Source organism: Musca domestica, unplaced genomic scaffold (assembly GCF_030504385.1).
Source record: "Musca domestica strain aabys unplaced genomic scaffold, Musca_domestica.polishedcontigs.V.1.1 33, whole genome shotgun sequence".
NCBI lineage: Eukaryota > Metazoa > Arthropoda > Insecta > Diptera > Muscidae > Musca > Musca domestica.
In genome coordinates, this window is record NW_026712312.1 from 5831749 (window position 1) to 5852958 (window position 21210).

Genomic DNA, 21210 nt, shown 5'->3' on the forward strand with positions numbered 1-21210 from the left:
CATCACAATATTTTTATTAACCCAATGTCTAGTGTTAAGAAGGAATATATCGTTCCACTCCTTTTGGTACCTCTCCCACAATGGGTCAACATTGTGAATATCCATGAAACTCATAAAACGCGAAATTAACATCCGATTCCATCCAGACACTTCTCAAAGCACTTCTCAAAGTTTCAATCAACACAAGATCTGTTATAATGATGGTATAGATCGGGCCATTTCTTCTGGTACCTCCCCAACATAGGGTTCTAGATTTTGAAAACAAAAGAAAGCGTAATAAGCATCTACCTTTCTTCCAATTTCACACACACAAACGTTTTCACATAAAATTATATATAAATATTCGATTTCCTGTAAATTTTGCACATACCAATATTTTTGTCTGTATTAGATGAAGTGGAACATTTTGGTCCTCCTCTATAGAGGGTTAACAATTTAAATAATTATAACAGACGGCAAAATATATTTTAAATAATTATTCATCAAACATTGGATGATTGAACATTGGCCGATTTTCACAAATGACGATTTTTTTGGAATGTTGTTGGCAGCCCTGTCTCTCTTGCTCTTATGTTAACACGTTCTCCAACTCCCCATTTACTCCCAAATTGTAACAGTAACTGATATATTCTCATGCTCATTAATTTTCTATTTGTAACCATTTCTTTTACAATATAATGTATTTTGTTTAAAGAGTAAGTTAAAAAGATTTCAAATGGAAAAGGTGTTTAAATTTTATTTTTTAAAGTTGTAGAATACAACTTAATCTTTTTTATTACCAAATCATTACTATAGGCATCTCTGCTGTGTGGTGGAAATGGTAGCGGTGGTCAAAAGGAACCAATAGATTACAAGATTGCCGCCTTAATTAGAAGACTTTTGGGATTTCTTCTAAAGATGTCGGTCTTTACGTCTAGAAAACCTTTCACAGCATTGACATGTTGAGTAAAATGTTGATCGAAGAAGTAAGATAAGGCTTTTCAAATACAAAAATATCCAAACAAAATAATTCACAACAATTTCCCCCAAAATAAGAACATCCCTTAAAGATATCCTCTTCTAAAAATATTTTTTTATTGTTTAATTTGTATGAAAAGTCATAAATTACAATTTTCCTCATTTGCAGCTCGGCGAATAAGTAGCTTACAAACTTAATGTCTTTCCACCAAAAACCCTTCTTCTAATCTCTGATGAAAATGACGTTTTGGTTGGCCAAAGGCAGAGAAGAAAAACAAAACGACAGACAACGGAAATGACGCTTTATTTTTGACGAAGTGTTTTAAATTTATGATAAAAAGGCGATTAAAAGGGAATTAAAGAAGAGCAGAAAGAAGGAACAACGAATTGTGATAAATGCGAAACATTTTTTAAATTCGGGCTAAACAAAGAGGAAATCTCAAAAAGAGGATAATGTATTTTTCTGCGTGGCGTGTTTAATTTCTATAAATGATTAAGTAGAATTTGTTTAATATAATGACACGAAAAGGAGGATTTCAAAACGATTGGATTTTTCTCAAGGCAAATAAGGATATTTCCTGATAAAAAAAAATATAATTAATTTTATGAAAAAATCGAACACAACTCGAACTCGAACGTCAAAATAATGGATAAGAGAAAACCTAAAATGAACGATATACATTGAGAAGTTTGCGTATACAGGAAAGGATACAAATGTCAATGAATACCAGCCAGACGAAGAGATTGACTCAAAATGTTATGCTGATCACGAATATATATACTTTATGGGGTCTATGACGAATATTTGGAGATGTTAGAAAAGGAACGACAAATTTAATATACCCCCCTTCAAGGTGGAAGGTAAAAAAAAATACGGCGCCGTCCGTAAAGTTACTTATTTTTATAAGTAACTTTACAGTCCGCGCCCATATCTAGAGATTGCGTTCCTTCGACCTCAGTTGTGGCTGCCTTGGCACTTGTTGTCACCTCTGCTACAACTGCAAGTAGACGGCCAGGATACCCGAACGACTAACGCATCTAAACAAGGACCGAAGTAAGGCATGGTAAACCAATGACATCCAAGGACGGACTGGACGTACACAGCAGAAAATCCTCGACCTTATGGATGAGATCATTCCGAGCGGTTCTTAATCAACAATGTCACCGGCGACGACGACGACGACCTAAATGATACCATCATCCCAGGCAAGTCGGCGAAGGGTGAACTGAGTCAGTTGGAAGTTGAGGAAAAATGTGTAGCCGATGAATCGAAACCTTCGAATTTCGAGGATTGTGAATAAATCATCACCCAGCGCAATCCAGCGCTCTGATGCTTAGGAAGTTAGAGATGTAAATTTCACCAGAATGTCATTTTGTATCACTGTAAATTGGCGGATAGGTATCCGAATTTGCATACCGAGAAGGAAATCGGACCGAAGAGAAGAAAGGGGACGACAAACACAGTACAGCAGTGTCATCCCAGGACGGAATGGACGTATACATTGAGAAAATCCTCGACCTCATGGTTGAGATGATTCCGAGCGGTTCCAGCCTAACATGACTTAATTAACAATCTAACCCTCAGCGACCATGACGACCTGAATGAGTGAAACTACGTAGGGTGACCTGAGTCAGTTGGAAATTGAGGAGGAATGTGTGGACACCAAAGTTGGGAATATCTCTGATCCAGCGGGTCTTGTGCCGCCAGTAGCCGATAAATCGCAACTTCCGAGGAAAAGTGCTGTAAATGTCGAGGATCCTGAAAAGTCGAAAGATGAATCATCACCCAGTGCAACCAATGGCAGTGACGCTAAGAATGTTAGAGATGCAAATTTCTACAAGAATGTCATTTTGTACTACCGCAAATTCTTGGATAGGTATCTGAATTTGCATACCGCGAAGTAAATTGCATATATCAAGACTGAGCTTAGGTTCCTGAGGAAATACAAACGAATTTACACAAAAGCGATCCCTTGGTGGACAGGATTCTCTTTCCGGAAAACAGGGCTGCTAAGGTAGCTACGGTTTTTGCACAGCACGAAATCGGATCCTAAATCTAACTCAAAGTCGGAAAATTATCTGAGTAAACCGTCTGCGTCTAAGGTGTCGGGGTTGTAGAAAGGTAAATGCAGCCTTCCTACTGTTCAGCGCCAAATGCGAAACCTAAGGTTTAACAATCGTTAGCTGAAAAGAGACGCAAATATCCACGCTGCATAGCTGTGGCAAAACAGAGCAGTTGGTTGAAGGACCCTCGTTTTTGAGAGCTCCCACTCTTGCACAGGCTCAGTATGTAAAGAGAGTTTACTCGACGGAAGAGGCGCAGCGCTCTCCCAGGAAAGCAATGATCACTCCATCTTTCTCATATGTAGCTTCTGTTGGACCAGGTGGCAAGGATAAAAGGAGTATTATAAACACTAAGGCTATTATAGGAAAGTCTACTTCTAAGCCGGCCCATCTAAAAAGGAAAACAACATAAGAGAGGCATCTCGTATGACATCCAAAAAGGACTCCCGAACATCACCAATCTTTGACAAAGCTGAGCTGGAAGGGAAAATCAGTGATAATCATCGGTTGCTATTCAAAGAATTTGAAATATTTTCTAAGTGATATGGCTGAAATACGTTTAACTATTTTTAATACAATTTTATTTGAACACTGAGTGTTAATATTTCAATTCCAAATCATTTACCATTCCGGGTTATAACACACAAGTTTGGCGTCTGCCAAAAATATTTCCAAATAGACCAAAAAACAAACTTGATGAAGTACAAAATCTTAAAATCTTGTTTTTGCCAAGAAAGTTTTTTTTTTCAAACTGGAAAAAAATCATACTTTCTTTTCGACCAAAAAACACAAAAAAGCAGGCCACAAAACTTTTACATGCCATTGTGGAGATAGACATTCGCATGTATGTATTTATGACAGCATATATTAGATAATATATGTATGTATAACAGGGTGGAGTGATATAATATTAGATTTTCAATATTTAATAATATTCTAAATATTAAATAATATTTTCAATATTTTTAATAGGTAGTTGTCATACTTTATCTGGCAACTCCTGGTAATAAACATTGGACTTAGGTTCTCAGAGATAATGTGCTGCATGTTAAGATATTCGGTTCTAGGGCCATGATAACTAAGCCGAGTTTTGTTTTCTATTGCCAAAGAGGCCAGCTGAAAATGTGTACCTTCGGTTGGTCACCAGAACTCAAGCGCCGACCTTGATGACCATCATCATGGGCCGCCATAACAGCCGATGGTCGCTCTCCGTTCGTATTAATCGACCATGGCATCAGAATAAATGCCGAATATTATCCCAAATATATTCTGGAGGGTGTATTAAAGTCTTGGGCACGCAAAGGTGACCAATTCGAACAAATCTAAACTTATTCTAAAATTTAACGCAATTTCCGACATTTTTTTGCTTTGTTGCAGTTTCTTTTGTCTCACCCTGCAATTAATTCTTTTCACATTCTTTCTTATAAATTCCTTTCCAAAATTCTTATCCACCCTAAGGTGTAATAATATTGAGTTTTGAACACTTTGAAAATTGTTTGAGACATAACAACAACCATAACCAATATAACGTCATGAGAATAACGGAAAAATGTTCTTCAAAATAAAGTTGGAATTGAATTTTCTCCAAAAAACAGAGGGAATGCATTTTGCCACAAAAAAAAAAAAAAAAAAATTGGTACCTACATTACTTTGGGAACACAGAACGACCTCAATTCTCTCTGCATATTTTTCTGAGGTTAACTTTGAAGAAAATTGTAAACATGTAAAAGGGGAGCACCAAAAAAAAAAAAAAAACGAAGTGCATATCTAGCAAATCTTAAACAACAAAAGTCAAACTTTCCTAGATAACTAATAAACCATAAACAAGGGAATTCAAACCGCATAAAAGCAAAACAAAAAATAAAAGTATAGAAGTGAAGAATTTGCTTCTCGTCATGCAATGACATCAGAATTAAATTCAAAACATTTTATAAGTGAATTAGACAACATATTGTGGGACTTATTCCCGACATGCCCATAATTTTAGGGAGAGGTAAGCAAATCTTGTTGATATTAAAAGGATGGAAGGTAATTTTGTTAAATTGAGGGACATATAAAGCTCAATGTTGAAATCAGATGAGAACACATGAGCTTTCTTCTGATACTTCCTTCCCTCATAAGTGTCATAAAATACCTCGATTTCGAACGAATTTTGCTTCGAGTTAAAGAGAAAAATACAGTTCGCTCTCTTCTGCTCAGAGGAGTGCTCCCGCTTGAATATGAGCGAGTTTTTTCGGAGGTATGTTTTAAAGGCTTTAGCCAAAAGTTGATTAATTCTTTGGGATTTCGAAATTATAATTGAGGGAAGTGTCTAAGCGTTTTTTTTTTAATCCCAATATTCTCAATTGCGAGCACCATAAAAATGTCGATAAAGCCTTTTTTTGATTAATACCCATGATTATTTCGGATTGTGTTTGGAATTTTTAAATTCCGGACTGACCCACTGGCTTACCTTGCCCTATAAGGAAATACCCCTATTAGGAGACCACGGTAATCCATGCCAATCTGAAAATCTTGTTTTTGGTCGGAAGGCTCCCTGCTTCAGATCGTTATATGGGGTTATATGCTCCGGTTCGCTATATATGGAAAGTTCTCTGCTCCAGATAACCATATATGTTATCTGCTTCCGCTCTCCAATAAAGAAGGATCTCTGCTTCAACTTGAAGGGTCTCTGCTTTAGTTCGACATGTAAGCAAGACTCTATGTTTCTTCTCACCATATAATGAATCCTCCTTTTCTTATCAACATATAATGAATGCTACCTGGTTCAGCTCGGACTATTAGCAAGGCTCCCTACTTCAACTCACGTATAAGGAAGGCTCCCTGCTTCAACTAGCCCACTGAGAGGACTCTCTGCCTCAGCTTACATTACAGAAAGTTACTTTGCTACAACAGACCATAGGAGGCTCTCTGCTGCGGCTGGCTATATTAGGAAGGCCATCTGCTTCAGCTGGCTATATAATGAAGGCTAAGGCACGCCATATAAAAAGGCTCCCTGTTGTAACTTGTCAACACATAAGGAAGGCTTCCTGCTTCAGCTCGTCACAAAAGGAAGGCTCTTTTCACCATATACTTAAGCCTCTCTCTTCTGCTCAACATATAATGAATGCTTCAGCTCGGTCTATTAGGAAGGCTCCCTGCTTCAACTAACTTATTAGAAGGGCTTTCTGCCTCAGCTCACCTATAGAATGTCACTCTGCTCCAACAAGCCATGCCAAGAGGCTCTCTGCTGCAGCTGGCTACATAAGGAAGCCTACCTGCATTAGCTGGCTATATACGGAAAGCTTTCAGCCTCAGCTCACCACATAATGAAAGCTCTCTGCATAAGTTCGCCAAATAGGCTTACGTCTTAAGTTCGCCATATGATAAATGTATCCTGCTTTCCTCGTTCATAACGAAAGCTCCCTGTTTCAGCTCGGCCTATGAGAAATGTCCACTGCTTCATTTCGCTTAAAGGAAAAGCTTCCAGTTTCCCACATGGAAAGCTTCCCGGTTTCAGTCCGGCTGAAGCTCTCGCCAATAATAACGACTTGGCTTTGCTTTTCAAAACTAAGGCCTCATGCTTTCGCTGTCCTGTAGGGAAGGCTTCTTGCGTCCGCTCGGTTATAAGTAGCCGTAATCTAGCTCTTCATATATAGAGTTATATCTGAATTATTCTCTAAAAAGTGCAATTTTTGATATTTTTCCCAAGATCCTTTTTTTAGACTCAGTCTACAGTTTTTAGAGCATTTTAAATTTTAGGGCCTTCTTTGCATACCCTTTTGCCCTACTTTAGAATTACATAGAATACCTTTTAATTATCTATGGTGGAAACCACCTTAAAGAATTAACCTTAATCCGGAAAAGAATTTTCAAATTTCCAAAAATTATTTGAAACAAATTCCAGCTGCCCACACTTGTTCTTTTCATTCATTTCTCAAGTCATATCTAGATGAAAACCCCTTAATTTTTCTTCGCCATCGGAAAAACAAGGAAAATATGTCACATTGCCCCTCTTCAACCACCAGAACGATATGAACAATTAATCTTTTGCGTCTTTGTTTTCTCTCGTGTCCATTTTGCTTATCAATAATCTCCTAATGAAAGGCTACAGGAAAGACAAATTACTGTCATTATTACAGGACATGACAAGTTGCTGGACGAAAAAAAAAACCAAAAACAAAAACTTTTGGCAAAGTCATTGTTTTGCATTTAAATAAGGCTAAGACGTTTTTTTGGTTTGGTTGCGTTCGGCTTGTCATAAAGAATTAACCTGAGAAAAAGGACAATAAAATTAAAAGCATCTTTGAGAGAGAGGGGTGAGGGGAACACCCCTTTTCCACTGAATGACCCTTGTCAGGGAGATAAGAATGGAAGAAAATGTTAAAGCAACCTTTCAAAAAAGAGTGTTGCCCCCCCTTTGGTCTGGTAAATATTTGGGAGCAACAAATACTGGGCGGCATTCATAAAATTTATTAAAAATAAAACTGAAGTAATTTGTATAATTTTTTTTCTCCTGCAAAATAAAAATGCTACAAAAACGAACTCTTTTCTAATAAATTAGAAAAAAAGGAGAACAACAACGGGGCATGAAATTTATAAAAATAATGAAAGCAATCATAAATTTAAAACATTCATAAATTTTAGCCACAACCTTTTTTGTGGTGAATGATGGAGCAGCGACAAACTGGGCGTTCCATTCTGTCAAAAACAGGGAAAACCTCAAAAACAAATAAATGCACACACACACACACCAAAGCCCAGGAGGTTGTTTTCTGTGCGGATGGCCCGTGGAAAACATTTAGCAAGGAAAAAGGAAAACACTTCCTCCAAGCATTACTTGTTCATAACGATTTAATGAATCCTTATAATTAGTAATAACCGGCTATTCGTATTTGTTGTTGTTGTAGTTTTTTTTGTTTTTGCTTTGTGATTATTTGTTAAAGAATTGTAACGCTTAGTCGGTATTTAGTACGAAACACCACTTACCTCCAAAGGAAGAAGGCCATAACAATCAGCACAATGCCAAAGCAGCTGAAAATGATGCCGACCAAAACGGCCAAGTTGTAATCGTTGTGCGATTGACGTAACAAAGGTTGTATCTTTTCACAGTTGGGCTGCAGGCCAATCTGAAATTGAAAAATTGAAGAGAGGGAGAGAAAATTGTTGTTTAGTAAGGGTTGGATGAGTTTATAAACAAATTAAATCCATTTAGCCCTAAACGACAGATGTAGTTATTAATTTTTATTTTATCATCAAAATAATTTATTAAAATTAAGTCTTAATTTGTTTTGGATTTGAATTAATCTTAGTATATATATTTTTTTAATTTTTACAATAATTATTTTTATATAATAAAATACCTATTTCACAAGGAGTTTGGCGACTTTCTTTCATTTTAAAGTTAACCAAGGAGGATGCTAGTAAAACCGTTCAACAATTGACACAAGTCCAATTTTTCTTAAATCACCAGTGACCTCAATATTAAATTTCTGAATTTCATTTCTAAGCCAACACCTAACGGCACATTTTCTGGCATTTCTAAAACTACCTCCTTCTCTCAACTACAGACACCAACAGTGACATCCATATCAAATTTCTGGATTTCAGCTATATTCTTTCAACCAATACATAATTTAGTACTACAGGGTGAGAAAAAAAACTGCAACAAAGTAAAACGCCATAATGTTGGAAATAGCATTAAATTTTAGTATAAGTTCAGATTTGTTCGAATTGTTCACCTTTGGCATGAATTATGGCCTTCAAAAGGCCAATGAAACCATCACACGCTAGATTAATACGAGCGGAGAGCGACCATCGGCTGTTATGGCGACCTACATCACCATGGCCGGCGCTTGAGTTCTGGTGGCCAACCGAAGGTGCACATTGTCAGCTAACTTCTTTGGCAAGTTAATAATTATTTTTCTGGAAAATTCTCACCAAAATGCTTTTGTACACTTGTAAATAATATAATGATCTGTCACTGGAATTATTTTAACAACTGTCGGACGAGTGACGAGTATTTAGTACTTTTCGTACAATTATGGGACACATTTCCAAAACCACCTTCATATCTCAATACCAGATACCAACAGAGACCTCTGTGTTAAATTTGAGGATAACATAAAATAAAATCACCGCTAAATTTCAAACACAGATACCATTAGTGATCCCAAAATCAAATATCAGATTTTTATCTCTATCCCTTCACCCAATACCAAATATAATACCATTCAGAACTTTTCGTATAATTTTAGTACACATTTCCGAAAGTACCTCCATATCTAAATTCTAGATTCTAACAGAGACCTTTATATTAAATTTGAGGATTCCCGCTTTATTGGTCTACTCTTGGATTCCTCATGCCTTATATAGACCTTAAGTTGCCCAAAGCTCTTTGGTTCTCGGAAATAAATCAGTTTTTAAGTCCCTTTATATTTGAAACCCCTTTAACCCATTGGGTATCCATGGCGAGTTGGAGTGACAGTTTTATGAGTTTTTTTCATAAGTTGATCGGTTCATAATTAAAATAAAAATTTCTATGTAATTCTCTGCTGATATTAATGTATTTGCGCACGTTAATTTCGCTTAATTGGTTCTTCTTTTATTTTTCACTTTAATTTATTTGCTTTCATATTAAAATTCCTTGGCAGTAGTAAATGAAATTCTTTCTCTCCCCCAACTGCGAAGTCCAAGTCAAACACTGAAGTGTCTACTTTAAATGACCATAAACATTAAGGTTAAGCCACAAATGTCCTATTGTGTGACAGAGTGCAAATTACTTTTTCCTAGAGGAAAAAAACGACAACAAGGATACAACACAACAATGTCCTTGCGGTGGTGGCAACAAATGCCAAGTAACATGTTTAAGAACTGACAACGTAAAACGATGATGAAAACAATAAATGCTTTTCAGATAATGAATGAATTTGAAAATGAAGGTGTGTTGGCGGTGGTGTGTTAAAAAAATTATTTTATTTAAATTGTTTGTTATTAAGAAATATTTTCTGCAGCGGAAAAGGGAATCAAAAGTCGAAAATCTTGAACCCTCTGTGTAGGATGTAACAGAACAAATGATCCGATCTCTACCATCTTTATAACATATGTAGTGTTGATGGAAAAATTGAGATATACCAAGTTTGAATGGAATCGGATGTTAATTTCGCGTTTTATAAGCTTCATGGTTATTCAACATTTTGACCCTTTGTGGGGGAGATACCAAAAGGAGTGCGCCGATGTATCCCATCTTCACAGCAGATCTTGTGTTAGTATAAGTAATGGGATGTGTGAAATATGAAGAGAACCGGATGCTTATTTCGGATTTTATAATCGTTTTGGTTATTCAAAACTTTTACCCTTAGTGGGAGAGGTACCAAAAGGCATGGTTCGATCTCCACCATCTTTATAACAGATCTCGTGTTGATAGAAGTATTGAGATGTAGTAAGTTTGAATGGAACCGGATGTCGGATTTCGGATGAATGGAACCGGACGTTCGGATTTTTATGAGCTTCATAGTTATTCAAAATTTTGATGCTTTGTGTGGGAGGTACTAGAAGGAGTGGACCGATATATTCCATCTTCACACTAGACCTTCGAAAGATAAAAATATTGCGATGTGTGTAATTTGAAGTTAATCGGAGTCTTACATCACATTTTATAAGAGTTATAATTATTCAAAATGTTGACCTGTGTGATGTGTGAAATATGAAGAGAACCGGATGCTTATTTCGGATTTTATAATCGTTTTGGTTATTCAAAACTTTTACCCTTAGTGGGAGAGGTACCAAAAGGCATGGTTCGATCTCCACCATCTTTATAACAGATCTTGTGTTGATAGAAGTATTGAGATGTAGTAAGTTTGAATGGAACCGGATGTCGGATTTCGGATGAATGGAACCGGACGTTCGGATTTTTATGAGCTTCATAGTTATTCAAAATTTTGATGCTTTGTGTGGGAGGTACTAGAAGGAGTGGACCGATATATTCCATCTTCACACTAGACCTTCGAAAGATAAAAATATTGCGATGTGTGTAATTTGAAGTTAATCGGAGTCTTACATCACATTTTATAAGAGTTATAATTATTCAAAATGTTGACCTTTTGTGGGTGAGGTACTTGATGAAGTGGAGCGACATTGTCCATTTTCCCACCTGACGTAGCACTGATGTAAATATTAGAATTTGCAAAGTTGGAGCGAAATCGGATCATCCTTTCTCTTTCTGTGCTATAAAAAATTTTCTTTGAAAATTTCGACATTTTGTCGGGGAGGTAATAGAAGGAGTGGACCGAGATTGCTAGTCTTCGAACTCGATCTAGATTTCACAATAATATTACAATGTTCCAAGTTTGGACCAAATGGGATACTCCCTTAGAGAGTTATCGTGCGCAACAGTCAGCCAGACAGACAAATGGACGGACGAGCGGACATCGCTAGATCGACTCCAAATGTCCTGAAACAGATTTGATCCAAAGAGACCTAGGGTCTAAAACAGTTATTTCGATGAGACCCGTTTTGGTCGTACCAAATGATATCTACCCCCTCCTCTAACCATATGACTGAGGTATAAAAAGGAGTCGAAGTGCGTCAAGTTGTGCAACAAATAAGTTCAAAAGAAATATTCATCAAAAGGAACGATCGGGCTATATGGAACTCTCTCGTACATTAAGTTCCATTGTTTCATGTAGTTCCATTAGTTCCAGAGAGCAATTAGAATTAAAAATTTTGAATAAGAAATTGTTCAAATTTGTAAAAATAGTTAAAAAAAATTCATATTGTAATAACCTTCAATTGACGCCGTATAATAAAACATCTAAAAACCTACTTAAATTAAATTAAAAAAGTATTTAAAAATTTTTGATTTTTTTTTAAATATTCCCAAGCGTTGATGCACCTGCCTGAATTCTTGTCTCTGCTATTAAATTCACAACCTTTGTGATTCTTCCATTACTTTTTGTATATTTTGATTGGCCTTAAGGATTGTTGAGTTTTTTTTTAAGAATTTATATCAACCTTATATTGATTTTGGGTTATAAGCTTTCTTTTCGTAATTTAAATGGGACAAACAAACTCTTCAAAAGTTCTATATAGCCTTAAGAAAATGTCTTCTTCCTATTATCTCTGAGACTTCCTTAGACCTCTTTGTTTGAACTCATTTGCACTAATTTTTTAAAACACCCCCTCCAAAAGAAAACTGAAAAGAAAATAGATATCCTCAGTCTATTATGAAGTTGATTTATTTCCGGTCTACATATCCTTATCATTTTGAAGAAACTAAAAATGACGAATTACAAAAAAAGAAAAAAAACTTGTCCATCAAAATGGCACAAGGAATGACTACACATAAAACTGAAGCTCTATCAAATGAAAATGATAAAAATAATTTCTCTTCTCTCTGGTGATGAGAAAAAAAAGAAGTCGAAGGAAATGACTTAAGGGGTTTTTACTGACATTTGCCATGACAATGCAGGAAATGTCAGTAATGCCAGAGAGAAACATTTGCCAAGTTTCTTACTTAGCAGTGAAATGGAGAGAAAAAAAAACGTATCTCTCAACTTGTTTTTTGTTTCAGTAAATTTACTAATATGCGGATATTTATGTCTTCTGAATGCAAGGGCGAATAGTTTTGAAATTTGTTTTTTTTTGTTCTTGTTCGGAAGTGCTACAATGCCGATTTGGAAGCCAATTTACTGTGCATTTTTAATTCCTGGTGAGTTTTTTCTGTTATTATTGTTGTTGTGACTGCCTTCCATATTATCATAGTTATGACAGTTGCATAACATTGGCTTGCTGCCAAGAGAGTATTTTTTTGCATATTCATGGTTTTAATTGCAACTTATATTCCATTCATTCATTTATTACAAGAATTTCTGAAACCAATGCCAATGTCTGTGGGAATAATTTAGAATAAGAAACCGCAAACAATATTATTTACTTTCATCTATGTTTGTTTAAATTAAGCTTCAAGTTCGATAAACTTGCAAGTCGTACTTATTTTCGTTTGTGGTAGAAATGTCAACTACACCTAGAAAAAACTGGGAAGCTATACACCGTTAGAAATATCGAAGTACATAAACATAAATTCCTTAATTTTTTGCAGAGATTCGGTGGAATGTTTTGGTCATATTGAATACACATTTTTTAAAAAAATATTCTTTAATAAATCCACCTCTAGAAGGCTCTTTAAAAAATATTCTTTAATAAATCCACGTCTAGAATGCTCTTTAAAAAATATTCTTTGAAAAATCCACGTCTAGAATGCTCTTCAAAAAATATTCTTTAAAAAATCCAGAAGGCTCTTTAAAAAATATTCTTTAAAAAATCCACGTCTGGAAGGCTCTTTAAAAAAATTCTTTGAAAAATCCACGTCTAGAAGGCTCTTCAAAAAATATTCTTTAAAAAATCCACGTCTAGAAGGCTCTTCTAAAAATATTCTTTAAAAAATCCAGAAGGCTCTTCAAAAAATATTCTTTTAAAAATCCACGTCTAGAAGGCTCTTCAAAAAATATTCTTTTAAAAATCCACGTCTAGAAAGCTCTTCAAAAAACATTCTTTTAAAAATCCACGTCTAGAAGGCTCTTCAAAAAATATTCTTTAAAAAATCCACGTCTAGAAGGCTCTTCAAAAAATATTCTTTTAAAAATCCACGTCTAGAAGGCTCTTCAAAAAATATTCTTTAAAAAATCCACGTCTAGAAGGCTCTTCAAAAAATATTCTTTAAAAATTCAAGTCTAGAAGGCTCTTTTAAAAATATTCTTTAAAAATTCAAGTCTAGAAGGCTCTTCAAAAAATATTAAAATTACGCCTAGAAGGCTCTTCAAAACTCCTTGTGTGAGTTTTCGTGCTTAAAATCATCAAAATACCGAATATCGGGGGGTACGGTCATATGGCTATACGTCTTAGAATTTTACGCTGATCAGAAAATTATTATTTCGATGAGTTACAAACAGAATGACAAACTTAATATTGTTTGGCCCAAGGATGAACCCCATCAAAATTGGCGATGATTGGATCAGATTTAGGTATAACTCCCATATACAGGTTGAGATAACAAAACGCCATCATTTTTAAATTCTTTTTTCAATTTTTTTGAGTGAAAGCTAAAAATGTCGGAAATAGCATCAAATTTTAGAATAAGTTTGGATTAGTTAGAATTGGTCACCTTTGGCACGAATTATGGCCTTCAAACGGCCAATGAAACCGTCACACCCTGCCCGAATGTTGCTCTGCGGTATTTTGGCCGATTCCCGTCGAAGCGCTTGCTTGAGGTGATCGACACTTTGGTACTATTGCTTTCCAAAATATTCCAGACACAATAGTCCAACGGATTGGTATCCGGAGATTTTGGTGGCCATTGTGGGCTGGAAATGAAGCGAGGAACCTCATTTTGTAACCATTCTTGGGTGGCGCGTGCTGAGTACGATGGTGCTGAGTTCTGTTGAAATGTCCAAGGTCTGCGGCCAAAATGTTTGGGTGCCTAAGGCTTTAATACACCCTTCAGAATATTTTCGCGATAATATTCAGCATTTATTCTGATACCACGGTCGATCTTGAGTTCTTGAGGTCGGGGCTTGAGTTCTGGTGGCCAACTGAGTTCTGGTGGCCAAGTAAACACGATAATTTTGTTTGTTTACAAACTGCTGAACAATGAATTTTTTCTCATCGGAGAAAACCAAATTCAACTCTTTAGCTCTTTTGAGTATATTTTCTTTCTGTTGTGGTGTAAGTTCTTGCACTTTTTGGAATTTCAATGGCGTTACCTCGAGCTCATTTTTCAATATTTGCCGAATGGAATATTCCGATATGTTCAGTTCTCATTTAATGCTGGAGTGTTCTAACGATAGCCCCGCTTACTTTTCCAGCCAAATATAAAGAAATCACACTATCACGCTTGAATTCCATCACGAATAATTTTTTTTTTGCAGGAAAATTCTCATCAAAATTATTTTGTACGCTTGTAAACAATATAATGAGCTGTCACTGGAATAATTTTAACAGCTGTCGGACGAGTGGCTTAGAAATGACCGCAGTCTGAATTTGATTGCAATTTTTTCATCCCACCCTGAATAGACGTTGTGGTGTCTAAAATGCTTATTTCAAGATATTAAAAATATAATGACTTCAAATACCTTTCTCCAACATAAAATTTATATTATGAATCCAACTCCGCGAGTCGTACCGGTTTCGAGATGGTTTTCAAAACCTCATAAAAATATTTATATATTCAAATTTAGTTTTTTTTTCAAAACTTTTCAAAATTAATTTCTTTTTTTTTATTCGAAATAGCAAAACGATATTTTCCTATATTAAATTGAGTCTTCATAGACGTATTGTAATGTAAGGACATTAAGGTCCATTCAAAATGAGTTGTTCAAAAATTTGATTTTTGGCTTTAATCAAAAAATTGGAAAACATCTTGGCATTCATTTTTATCTTGACATACAGAAACATAACCTTTTAAATTTATCTCCATTCTCTACACAAATAGTTTTGTATATGTATTGTTTTCAACAAACAAATATATATTTTTTCTTTTGAAACAAAAAAATAGCAATTTCCCTTACCTTACGTCCTTCCGAAAATTTGCCCAAAATAATTTTCTTTGGTACAATCACGCTGTAGGTGGCTGCGGCAACTTTAACTTCGTACAGCTGGTACATGGTAAGATTTTGTATAATCATCTGGAAAGATATTAGCAAAACAAGAAATAAGATTCAAATCAAAAACTATTATTTAGAATAAATATATGAAACGGAAACATATCATGAATATTACATAAATTTCCGGTTACTTTGTTTCATATTTGTATTGAAAACAAGAAATAAAGAAGCAGAAAAAACGAAAAATATTTAAATGTTTGCAACAGTACACAGAATTTGTTTCCCCAATAAAAAAACACATACAAATATATGAAGGGTTTTATCCCTGCTGCGAGCAAAGAACCATGTATCTTATATTACCACTTTATTTCTACAGACAATTGTACTAGTTCAAATTTCAACAATTTACGAGTAGAGTTTGGTTTGGGACACTGATTGTAGTGTATTTCTACTGACAATGTCGACAGTTGGCTTTTCTTTTATTGTCATTAAAACATATTGAATATATACACATTTTTATGTAATTTTTTTGTAGATCGCATCGAAACAACGCGCAGACTGTTTTAGATTAATTAAATATATTGTGTGTAGATTGAACTGTGCTTTACTTTTGTTTTTGTTACTTAATAACTGCGTTAAAAATGTAACGTTGTTAAATACTTATTCTATTACAAGCATTTTCCTAAAAATCTCAAATGACTATTTGGTTCGAATGCCTCCATATGATCTCGAAAGGACTAATGGTCTTCTAGTGTTTATTTGGTTCAAATGTCTACATATAGCTCAGGATACCCAATAAAATGCAGTGATTATTTGGTTCAAACGTCACCATATAAACTTAAAAGATCTAATCTTTTTCTAGTGATTATTTGGTTCAAATGTCTACATATAGCTCAGGAAACCCAATATAATGTAGTGATTATTTGGTATACACGTCATCACATAATCTCAAAAGATATAATCTTTTTCTAGTGACTATTTGGTTCAAATGTCACCATATAGTCCCAAAAGAACTACTTAGTCAATATAGTCAAGGTCTACTGGTACTTCTCCTATGACAAGCCTATGTTAAATGTCCATAGGAAATTACATTGGTTGTGGTATACTTTTTCACTAGTACTAGCGACAATGTCACCAGTAAAACACTACAATTTTACTAAAGCTGCTCGCTGCAGGGATTTTACATTTCTGTGCATGTGTGTGTGTGTGAGTGAGGGATTCTGTGTGTCGATGTGTTTGTTTTTATTTTATTTCAATACCAACAAATATTGCATCAAATTTTATTTGAATATGTGCTAACGATCGAAAACAAACTTTGATTATGATTTTGATGCTTTGTTGGTTTTTGTGTTGTTGTTGCCGTTGTTGCCTTCACAGTCATCAGTTATATTTTTCCATTCCGGAAAGGATAAACTTTATATCGCAGGCTTTTAAATGTTTTCACAGTCGAACGGAAAAATGTTTATGTGTGCACATTGACGTTTGTAAACGTCAACAATATATCAAATATGTATGGGATTTGGGTGTGTGTCCGTGTGTGTGTGTGTTTATGTATTTTTTATATATTTTTATGGAATCGGCATACACACATCAATATGTGCATATCTGTATCTCCGCCGATTCATATTCTTTGCCGATTCATGCATATTCATGTTGCCAAAAATGCTCTGATTAATTTGAGAGCATTGCGATTCGCGTTACACACACACAAACACTCATTTCTATATGCATATGTGTTTTATTATTTTAAATACATTTGGTCGTGATTTCAAATTTTCAAAAAAAAAAAAAAAAAATAGAATGTGAAGAGCTTTTCTTGTATGAGAAGAGTTGTTTAGCGGAAATCGATTTGGAATTGAATGGTAAAAATTTTACAATTTGTAAATTGAATGAATTGGGATAAATGTAAAGTCTCATGGTCGTATAAGGGCCATTGGGTTCCATAATGACGCGAATCAAAGAATCTTATCTATATTAATAAAGGAGTAAAGTAATAGACCAGACGAAACGGCTGAAGCTTAAATCTCGAAACTTTGGGTGAGGGTCCCCCTTGGTCCGAAAGGGTCAGATAAGACTACGTTTTGGAAATTTTCACTATAACGGTATACGAAAAGTACTAGGACGAACCAGTAGAGCTAGAACTCTTTAATTTGGAATAACGGTGAGTGCTGGATGTACCAAAGGGATTTTGGAAATTCGCGCTATATAACGTACTAAAATGTACTACATTTGGTACCATTTCGTATAATATGAACGAAGTTAGAGCTTGAAATTTGGAATGGCAATCAAGCTTGAGGAGTAGAGTCGATGTAAGGAGGTAGTTTTGGAAGTGTATACTTATGTATACGAAAAGTACTAAACGGTACTAAATTAAGTACAATTTGAATTTGGAGGAACGGATGGATCTGGAATACTGAAAATTCAAATTAACATCACTAGCGGAGTGTAGGATTGGGATATGGAGGAGGTTTTCGAAATTTTGTACTCGTGTGCACGAAAAGTACTAAATGGTATTAAATTTGGTACATTTTCGATTTGGGTGAACCGATAGAGCTGGAATTCTTAAATTAAGAAATGAGATTACTATTGAATTTTAGGACTGTAGTATGTGGGTAATTTTGAAAATTCGTACTTATGTGTACTAAATTAAATTTGGTGCAAATTGGAATTGTGGTGAACCTGAAACTGTATGATTGAGGTATTTATGTAGTTTTTGACATTTGGAATAGGATTGGGATATGTAGGAAGTTTTGGAAATGCGTACTTATGGGTACTAAATTTGGTACAATTGGGATATGTGTGAGCTGGAATCCTAAAATTTAATATTAATTTAATATTAATTATTACGAATAGTACTAAATGATATTGCATTTGGTATTGGGTAAAGGGATAGAGCTGCAATCCTCAAATTTGATATTGAGGTTTTTATCGGTATCTGGAATTGGGATATGGAGGAGACTTTGCAGAACACATTTGCAAAGTCTAATTGTACGAAAAGTTCTAAATGGTACTATAGTTGGTATTGGGTGAAGCGATAGAGATAAAAATCTGATATTTGATTTTAGGATCACTGATGGTGTCTGTGTTTGAGATTTAGCGGCATTTTAAAATGCATTCTATATTTGTTCCCAAAATACAAAGTGGTACTAAATTTTGTCTTGGGTGAATAAATTGTGCTGTTATACTCAACTTTGACACTGAGGTCTCTGTTGATATCTGGTATTGAGATATGAAGGTGGTTTTGGAAGTAGTACATATTGTACGAAAAGTACAATCTGGTACTATTTCGCTATTGGGTAAAGGGAGAGAGCAGACAACCTGAAATTTGATTGGTGTCTGTGGTTGAGAAAAGGAGGTGCCGTTGGGTGTTGGGATAGAGATGGAATTCTGGAATTTGCTATCGAGCCCACTGTTGGTGCCTAGGGTGGTTTTTAATAAGTAATTGTATAAAAAGAATGGTAATGCATTTGTGACTTGGTCTTAGGATACAGCTGTTGTTGGTTTTTTGGGTTTACATATGGAGACGTTGAAATATTCTTGGACAAAAAAATGGATGTGGGTCCATTCTGCAATGATTTTACTACCATTCTCCTCGGTCAACTTTAAAATTAACAATTTTGAACGACTTTTTGGTGTAAAAGATAAGAATAATCCTATTATTCTTTCCAAAAATGAAAAACTTTAATAATGACTTCTAAAACCTGGAAAATCTTTAAAATGAATGCGAAGTATGAAGTTATGATTTATCAAAAATAAAAAAATATGCATTTGTAGCACTAAAATGGCCTAACACGAGCTCTTGGAACGAATAACTCCCTCGAATTTGTACAATGAGTAAAACTCACTCGAATTGGAGAGGAAGCGCTCCTGGGAGAAGAAAAAAATCTAGCAAACCTAATTTTTCGATGTCGCTCGCATAGGAGTGAGTATGTTCACCTCGTTTTTGAGTGGGAGCAATATTCGTTCAAAATCGAGCTGATTCTACTCTTACCGAGCTCTCTTTTAGGTTTTGCCATACCGTTGTTGTTTTTCTATGTATGTGAGTTTTTTTCTGTACAAAAATCTTTTCTTTATTATACCAAGATTTAAAAATACTTTCACACTTATGGCAACACCTCACAACATGTATGCCAATCTTGTTGTAAGAGGTACTATTTTATTCCACTGCCATGCAGCAGACTCAACAACAAAGTTTCTATGCCAGCAATTGTTTTTTTCAGCAAAATTATTTTCTATATTAGATTTTTGTAACTAAAAACTTTTTCCTCTGCCAATATAGAGAGGGAGAGAAAAAATGGGGAGGGATGAAACCCCAAAAATTGGCAAAAATATGAAAATATTTTTTGGAAACTATATTCCAATATAGAAATATAAACAAAGTTTTTGGCATTTTTTTAAAGCTATAATGCACACATACACGTCAGCAGAAATGCACTTTACAGCCGTTCCTGTGGGGGTAGTGTGGAGTGGGTTGGATACTCTTGCTTGCGTTCCTCTGCTCCCATATGTAATTTCTATCGTGGAAACAGGAAATTTTCTAACAACAAAATCCTAAAACTTAACACCTATTCTCGGTATTGCAAACAATTTTGTGTCGGTTTTGTGAACAGCAGAAAATTTCAGATTATGGATCAAAATTGTGACGACGAATTATCAAGGCTGTGGTTTGTTTGAATATAACATTCGCGTCGAATCCACACATCAAAGGTAAATATTAATTGAAGTGTTGGGGGAAATTGTTACATTTTGTTGTTTTCTTATTTTTTCGGTGGATAAATGATAAATGTGTTGGCAAAAAATGATGGCTTTGTAAAAAGTTGATATTATTAAAAAAAAAAAAAAATACTGCTAATAAAACTTTTACCTTTGAACATTTTTTGTTTGTATTTATTTGGTCATTTATAGTTTTCAATTTTCATTAGCTATTTTTTTTTTTTAAACGTTGCCAGTATGGTCCGAGTAGCAAAAACTTAGCTGTAAATGTGTTTTGTAACGATTTCATTATTCGGCGTTTTTTAATAGATGGGAAAAAGTTGTTGGATTTTCACAGATTGAAGTTATAACTTTGATACAGCATCAATTTAATAAATTAATTGATGAATATTTTATTAAAAAAATATATATTTGAATCACTTTTCATCTCAATGGAACGTTTTTGAAAAAGGTTGGCAATAAAAAACAAAGAAGTGAAAGGTTCTCAATGCATTCATCAACTGGAGCGAACCGAATTACTCACAAGAGTATGAATTCACAGTAAGAGAATAACAATAATAAACTGAGAGAAAGATAAACAGAAATCAGAAAGCAGCAGACGTGGGAGTATAAATTGATTGATGAACATTTTATTTTATTACAAAAGATTACAAATAAAAAATATTTGAAACTTTTTTGAAATTAATGGAAACAAGTAAAATAGTATCAGTCGGTATTGTCGACAGATGTATACCCCCATTATTCAAACTGTTTACCCTTTTTGGGGGAGGTTCCAAAGCAGTTGGCCAATATTGACCAATTCGTATCTGACCTAAAACTGATATAAATAGTAAAACGTGCCAGATTTGAACTATATCGACTACTTCCTATACTTTATATGAGATAAGAGCAATTATTT

At 34.8% G+C, this 21210-nt stretch overlaps 1 protein-coding gene across 7 annotated transcripts in view; it reads right to left on the reverse strand.

Moving 5' to 3' along the window:
- Positions 1–21210, reverse strand: part of LOC105262409 (tyrosine-protein phosphatase 99A) — a 97137-nt gene that overhangs the window by 20721 nt on the left and 55206 nt on the right. For all 7 annotated transcript variants that reach the window (XM_059125512.1, XM_059125509.1, XM_059125508.1 and 4 more), the window contains exons 5-6: positions 15564–15680; positions 7990–8129 (exon numbers count right to left, since the gene is read on the reverse strand). In XM_059125512.1, the coding sequence (XP_058981495.1) occupies positions 7990–8129; positions 15564–15680 (257 nt within the window). The remainder of the gene's footprint in view (positions 1–7989; positions 8130–15563; positions 15681–21210) is intronic.